Here is an 8010-nt window from a genome sequence, read left to right as displayed (position 1 = left end):
CACCTACAAGCAACAACAATACTTGTCAGTATGCATCTTTACAAATTATCAATCTCAGCAGTGTACTGCCCTCCACGACATAATATCAAGCAAACAGATTTTGAACAGTTTTTCCATCAATTGGGTGCGAAATTTCTTGTAGGTGGTGATTTTAACTGCAAGCACACTTCTTGGGGATCACGTCTGATCACAAGCAAGGGTAATGAGCTCCTGAGAACCTTAAATAATAATAATTATTCATTTCTGTCCACTGGAACCCCGACATATTGGCCTAGTGATCCTCAAAAAATACCAGACCTGCTCGACTTCTTTATTTTGAATAACATAAATGAGAACGTGACGAATATTAAGCCATCATACGATTTATCCTCAGATCACTCTCCAATTGTTTTAACTATAGGAATCACAGTTATACAAAAAATAAATTCAAATATATTACATAGCAAATATACAAATTGGGAAACATTTCGAGAAGTTTTGAAAGAGCGAACAAATTTACATATCAGTCTCAAAAGCGATACTGAAATTGACAAGGCTACTGAAGATTTGCTTCAACACATTAAGACTTCAATTCAAGAAGCAACTCCTAAAGTTCAAGCATCACCTGCATTCCAAGATATTCCGTTGGAAATCAAAGAACTTATTCGGAAAAAAAGACGTGCCAGAGCTAAATGGCAACAAAATCATAGACCTGACGATAAAAATTCATACAATAAACTTTGCAGAGAACTTAAAAGCAAACTTAGGCAAGTCAGAAATGAAAATTTTGAGAAGTACATTAATAATCTATCCAGATCAGATAACTCGATATGGAAAGCAGCTAGTAATGTGAAGAAGCCTAAATTCTTTTCTTCATCTATTAGAAACAGTGCTAATGATCCTTGGGCAAGAAGTGAAGAAGACAAAGCGCAGCTTTTTGCTAAATACTTGTCTAATGTTTTTAAACCATTTGATTCTACCATGGATAAAGAGATTGAAGAAGAATTGCTTAAACCTCTACAGTTATCACAATCTTTCAAACCTATCAAACCCAAAGAAGTCAACTCGCAAATCCAGATGTTAAATACAAGAAAATCGCCTGGTTTTGATAAAATAACTGCAAGGGCGTTGAAAGAACTTCCTAAGAAAACGATTGTTTTAATAACGTATATATTTAATGCCATACTCAGAGTAGAGTATTGGCCAAAATCATTTAAGACTGCCCAAATATTAATGATTCCCAAAAAAGGCAAAAACTTGACTGAGGTGTCTTCATATAGACCAATATCCTTGCTTCCCGTAATATCTAAACTGCTTGAAAGGATTCTTTTGGACCAAATCAACAATGAGCTTCCTTCAGATTGGATCCCCTACCATCAATTTGGCTTTAGACGTGAACATTCGACCACACAGCAAGTTCACAGGGTTATTGACACTGTACATAAGTCATTTGAAAATAAGCATTTCTGTAGTGGTGTCTTCCTGGATGTTCGACAAGCATTCGATAAGGTTTGGCACCCAGGACTTTTATATAAAATAAAAGCATACCTTCCATCCAGGTATTATGGGATTTTCAAATCATATCTACAAGATAGGATTTTTCAAGTAAAAGTAAATCAAGTAACATCTGATTTCCACAAAATAATGTCAGGAGTTCCACAAGGTAGTATTTTTGGACCCTTCTTATATGTTTTATACACAAAGGACCTCCCATTACTTGAAAATCTGACACTTGCTACATTCGCTGACGATATTGCCATACTAAGTAGTAATCACAGTGCTGATCAAGCTTCCCGACAAACGCAAGAACATATCAATAAACTACAAATGTGGCTTGCCAAATGGAAGATTTGCATAAATGAAACCAAATCAGCTCATATCACATTTACCCTGAGAGAGGGTACTTGTCCTCCAATTTATTTAAACAACGTCCAGATTCCGAAACAAAACATAGTGAAATATCTTGGTCTTCATTTAGATAGCAGACTTACTTGGAAAAGCCACATAAAAACAAAAAAGCAGCAAATAATGATCAAAATGAAAGAATTTGATTGGCTTCTGCGTAAAAAGTCTAAGCTCACTGTTGAAAATAAGTTGCTGCTATATAAATCAATTATCAAACCAATCTGGACCTACGGAATTGAGCTCTGGGGATGTGCTTACAAATCTAATATAGCTATAATGCAGAGAACTCAGTCAAAAATTTTACGAACAATTCTTAATTCTCCATGGTATGTAACAAATGAAACCATTCACAGCGACCTCAAGATGAAAACGGTGCATTTAACTTTCCAAGAATTCAAAGAAAAATACAAACGCAAACTGGACTCACATTCGAACCCCTCTATAGTAGAAATTACTAAACCTTATGGTACAAGAAGATTAAAACGACAATGGCCTTTAGACTTGGTCTTAGATTAGGTCTAATATAATATTATTATATTAATTGTTAAACTGAGATGATCTCATTGGAGCTCTTCTTAGGCATCGCTCTTACATTGTCATTTCAGCTCATAGGAATCTTAATGTATTTCTGATTGCTAAATAAAACGAGTTATAAAAAAAAAAAAAAAAATAAATAAATAAATAAATAATATATAATATTTATGAGTAACACTCGGCTGGCATATGTAAATATATATAAATCATGCTTTAGTAATTATTGTAATATGAAGCAAACTAAATCAGAATAATCAAACATTTTTAAGAGTCCCTGAAGTACAAAAACAGATTTGTGACTGTTTTCACTTTTGTAAAAAGAACTAAATATATATAAGAATCTAAAAGTAAGATGAAAATGTACAGAATAAAATCTTATTTGTTGTAGAATATAATTTTGTATATTTATTTTATATATAATTTTGTTCTATCATGCTTTAATTTTGAGATTTGAAAAAAAATTAGATATAAAAATAATTTTATACAAAAAATTTAAAAAAATTAAGGACCTGTACTGAATATGTGCAGATGCAAATTTGTGTTTGGCATGCATGTATATTATATACCTGAGGTAAATAATATATTCGGACTTACAGATATTTTACTCTGTTACATTATGTAATATTACAATTTGTCTAAAACAACACACTTAATGGTAACCTGGAGCAAATACAAATGATTTTGTCTAAATTTTATATGTTGTTTCATTTCACCTAAAATAATTTAAATGATATTTTGTTGCAATTAAATAATTATTTATATTATTTATATTATTTATAGATTTAAATGATAAATATTTCTGTCTGATCAACAAATGCAAGATGAAATGTTCAGAAAAGTACATTTTTTCCGTAATACTTTGAGTTGGGAACTATATACTCTATGCATATGTTCTTAGGTTGCATCCATAAAAAGAAAAAAGATGAGTATGGTTGATAGATATACACTCTCCTTTTCTTCTTATATCTATTCTTTATGTATGGATACACATTAAATTTTTTTCTGCACTAATTATTTATTACAGAATCATTTAATATTTTAATATCATATAATAAATTTAATAATATAATACATTTGTTTCGAATAAATATATGTTAATGATAAAAGACATAATTAGGATATGAGCATAATCCAAATTACTACAATACAATTATTCGCAAAGTTATTTACTGATCTCTTGAAATTTTCAGTTTATCTGCTTGACTTTCTTTATCAGCAAACGTTTTTTGATCATTACCGCGTTTTTTTATTAACAAATTTTTTATTACTAACATGTATTTTTACCGGCCTAGTATCTACAACTATTTCTGTTTGAGTTTCAGCATGACATAAATTATTTGTTATATAACGGTTGCAAATAAATGTATGTGAGTTGACATCGGAGCTTGAGTAAAAATCAACTTGGCACTCTTGGTCAACTTTTAGAGATACAATCGGAGGAGGTTCACATTCATTTATCACTTGCATTGGTTCTTGTATAGTGAGTTCAGAAGTTGACGGTGGAGGTGATTTTTTTTTATTTTACGGGTAATTAAACGCTTGTATCTAAAAATATTAAATTATTGTAGTTAAATTATTAACAATGGTATAGTTTTACCAAATAAGTTTTACCTGCTTATAATCGTAGATTCACTAACTTTTCGAGTTTTATAAATTGCAGGGAAGATTGTCGGAACGAAGCTAGGACTCAATACGGCGTCCGATTTTTTTCCTCCAATGAAATGTTCACTGCAAATGCGATCATAAGGCTTGGGAACCCATGGTGATCCATCAACACTATACAAATATATATTTTGCAATATTTCAGCAATGTATTAATTACATTGTTTGCAAAACATTTTTTTCTAGTAAGCATTAAATTTTGATAATATAACAATTTATTGACTTATAATTTTTCTTTTTGCTAAACATAACAATTTTACAACTATTCATAATACGCCGAATTGTATTTTTATAACAATAAGGTTATGATACTTACTTTATTCTTCTAACCGCAGCGATCCACTTTTCTCGTTGATTTTCTTTCCACTTAGCTGTAGAAAATGAATAGAACTTGCAGTCACTTTTTCTGCCGGTATTTCTACAACCCACTACACAACAGCTTTGGTGGCTCATTTTTAATTATATTATTCAAATTTGAAATAAACAAATATTTCGCACATGGCGAATAGCTGAAAATCATCTACATAGATAAATAAACAAGTGATCATAGATTTTAAATTATTGGCGCCAACCCGGTATTTCAACCAATCGCCGGTAGTGGCGCCCTTGATGTGACAGTTTCAGATTTCAGTGCTCTATAAAAACAACTTGGCCATTTTGATTTTCAGTGTTTTCTATTTGATGTTTGTTGTTTTGTGAAATTAATTACGCGGATTTATAATTTGCAATACTTTAATATGTATACTGCAACTTAATACTTACATAATCTTGCGGCATGAAAGTGAATCTTGACTTCAGCCTTAAATAATTATTATTCAGCCGGCATGACTTATAATGAAAAATAGTTGCTAATGTGAGTTTTTCAGTTTCAAATAGTGCCTCCATTTATTACTGAAGGCATGAACATTTTATTAATAATTGTGTAAAACATAAATATTATTCGCAATGGTCTTGCAACTGGAATGTTGGCCGGACGAGTTAAGTCCTGCTCAATTAGCGGCGTTTAAAAAAGCAGATGATGAACACCAGGAAATACAAACTAAACTTGATGAAATCGTTAAATCCACTGGTGGAGAAGTCGTTTTTACAGGGGATAACTGTGCTGCTTATCAAGTGTCTGGAGGGTATGCATAATTTTCTAGTCAAATTATGTATATGTTATTAAAACTTTATGCAATTTATGTTGCTCGCTAAGTTGTCTACTCACTTGCTCATTTACCCATTTCTCTTGGAAAACATTCGAATCAACTATTTTCATTATCCCTGTAATTATAACTTGCAAGAAAGTATAAATAATTTAGTTTGATATACCATTTGCTATATATTATGAATTATAATTACTGAAAAACTAACATTTATTGAAAATCACTGAATCTGTAATAATTATTTTGTTATAGAGTTGATATTTCTTAAAGGTTTACAATTAGAATTATCATCAGATTTGCATATGTAAATATATAAATATTTAATGTAGAAAATAGTCAGATATATTTAACAGACGTCATTTGTTACTTCTATTGAATACAGACTTTTATCATTAACTTCATTGCTTGATACTCCAAATTACAAACTGAAATGAATTAAACAGCATGGAAATCAATATGAGCAAATATATTCCATTAGATGATAAATAGTTCATATAGTCTGGGTCAATCTGAAAAATTAAAATCAAAAGCTTGCATTCTTTTTGTTTTTCAGAACGCCTTCTTCACTTCAAAATCACACAGCAAAGTCTTTAAAGGTTCCAAAGAATTCCCATTTAAGTACTCCTCACAGCGGATATGTTGATAATACAATACAAAAGACGAGTAGTGGTAAACGAGCAAGCCGCGCTGCGGCTTTGGCTGCTGCGTCAGCGGTTGCAGCATTGGATCGGGATTCTGACAGTCCCACACCTCCTCCAGCCAAGAAAATCAAGCAGGTGATTACAAGGTCTGGAAGACCTAGTAAGAGTACCTATAAAAGCAGAAGTCCATCACCTCCACCTGCACCCACTACTAGTAAAAGTGAGTTTTTTTTGCCAAATTTGGATAATTTGATTTTTTATTTATATTGCAAAATATTATGTGTCATTTTAAATCATTTTAAATATATAGAATTTTTTAGCATAACATAATTACAGATAATTTGAAGCAAATTCATATGGCAAAAAAGAGTACTAATTAAGGAGCATCCTATTTAAATTATTAAAGACTTTCCATTGATATTAAATGTAATTAAATAATTTCTTCAAAAAGGAGACTATGAATTTGCTTGAACTTGTTTTATTGGGTTAAATAGATTTTGTCAATATAATCTTTATCAAAATAAAATTATTATGCATTATTTATGAGTAATAAACTTGATTTTACTGCATTTTGTCTGATATGTTTATATTGTTCATTATTTCTAGCAACAAGGTCGAAGGTCATTGCTAGTGAGCCTACCACCTCAAAGAAACATCCTAAAGAAGGTATCTTTTGTTGTATATATGCAAACATTTATGTTTTATTTCTAATTCTATAATACCTTTATATAATACATATTATACCAGAACCTATAATACATTGTTCTTTTTTACTTAATTATATTAAGTAAATATAAATTATTGGATCTCTGTAGATGTCTTGATCACTTTTTTATTTTATATAAATCTTTACAATTATTATTTTGATTTTATATAAATTACTACTGAGGTATTTGCTTTAAGCTAATTATTTCAAGTAATGTAAATATATGATTTCTGCAATCAATGATTACAGAAATTTATGAGTAATAATGTTAGTTCTGAAGATAAGCAGATAAATGCAAAGTTTAAATATAACTAATAAATTAGTCTGGATTTAATATTTACCCAAATCATTATTTTATTTTTTCTAGCTGTACAAAATGTAACAGCTACTGTTCGGCCAACTGAAGCTACATCTGTGGGTGGCTTAGCTACTGGTGGAGTTGGAGGCAAAGCCAAAAATACTTTTGTAGACCTAACGAAGGATGATTCTGGTAGACCACTCCCAGATTCTCGAGAAGTGTCATTTAATAAGTTGCAGGGTTTGTATAATTGTTTTAAATTCAGCTAATTATAAATTACAGTTTCAAAATATGAATCTTGTTGAAGATTATGTGTGAAGCATTCACAAATGTAATAAAAATGTTCAAGCCCTATTTTTTTATTATGTCATCAATTAACTTTCTGTTTATGTAAAAATGATTTCAGGTAAAACCTATCCATCCTTGGTTGTTGTAGCTAGACCTTACTTACATGCAAAAGAAAATATTAATGCTGATCGATCCGCACTAGATGCTAAAGTCAAAAGTGTTTTGATGCATACTCCAACAAAGTTCACAGAATGGCTAATTCAACAAGGGCTTGTCAGATCTGATCAAATTTGTGCAATTCACCCACAAAATCATTTGAAACTAGGTAAGTCAATCTTGAAATGGTGATGTTGGTTTGAAAGATATTTTTAAAACATGGTTTTATAGCTCAAAAGCAATAAATTTGTAGATAATACACAATTTACAATAATATTAATTACTTGTATTATAGTAAAGATGATTAAAAATGTATGATTTTTAATTGATATGGGGTATTATATTTTATATTAAATAACCATTAATCAGTAAATATTTGTGTTGACTAAGTTTTATACTATTTTGATTAAATTAAAAACAGAATAATTTAATAAAATCATTTATTACAATACAAGTAAAATAACTCAATTATGTTACTTGAGGCATATTTGCTTTATAAACAACCCTTTGTTGTCTTTAGGAATGTATTCGGATGTTTCTAAGTTTCCCTATTCTGGTGGTTATGTTTGGATTAGTGAATGCTGTCCAACGAGATTTGTTTCTGTTTTTTCTGGTTCTTTTTTGAGGGGCTACTCATCCACCGGTGTTCTCTTGAAACTGGATATATCATTGGTCTTGTCAGACTAATGTTCAAAA

General features: G+C 30.4%; 2 protein-coding genes across 3 annotated transcripts; one reads left to right on the top strand and one right to left on the bottom strand.

Moving 5' to 3' along the window:
• Nucleotides 1-3500: 3500 nt before the first annotated feature.
• LOC113386991 (THAP domain-containing protein 11-like) lies at nucleotides 3501-4588 on the bottom strand. 2 transcript variants are annotated; one of them, XM_026624746.1, is made up of 3 exons: nucleotides 4397-4588; nucleotides 4030-4194; nucleotides 3501-3963 (listed from the first exon to the last, which is right to left on the bottom strand). In XM_026624746.1, exons 1-3 carry the CDS (start codon nucleotides 4531-4533, stop codon nucleotides 3876-3878), a joined length of 390 nt encoding a protein of 129 aa, XP_026480531.1. In that variant the 5' UTR covers nucleotides 4534-4588; the 3' UTR covers nucleotides 3501-3875. The 2 variants fall into 2 exon arrangements, with proteins under 2 accessions (XP_026480531.1, XP_026480532.1); XM_026624747.1 differs by having other exon boundaries at nucleotides 4030-4146.
• A 215-nt stretch (nucleotides 4589-4803) lies between these two features.
• LOC113386080 lies at nucleotides 4804-8001 on the top strand. The gene is made up of 6 exons (XM_026623888.1): nucleotides 4804-5204; nucleotides 5779-6086; nucleotides 6473-6532; nucleotides 6940-7110; nucleotides 7277-7483; nucleotides 7835-8001. The coding sequence occupies exons 1-6, from the start codon at nucleotides 5026-5028 to the stop codon at nucleotides 7999-8001; spliced, it is 1092 nt and encodes a 363-aa protein (XP_026479673.1). The 5' UTR covers nucleotides 4804-5025.
• The last annotated feature ends 9 nt before the right edge of the window (nucleotides 8002-8010 follow it).

Source organism: Ctenocephalides felis, unplaced genomic scaffold (genome assembly GCF_003426905.1).
Source record: "Ctenocephalides felis isolate EL2017-DRISC unplaced genomic scaffold, ASM342690v1 CF-g0.4_SCAFFOLD_03571, whole genome shotgun sequence".
Lineage (NCBI taxonomy): Eukaryota > Metazoa > Arthropoda > Insecta > Siphonaptera > Pulicidae > Ctenocephalides > Ctenocephalides felis.
The sequence above is the reverse complement of the archived record's forward strand: the minus strand, read 5'-3'. Positions and strand labels throughout refer to the sequence as shown.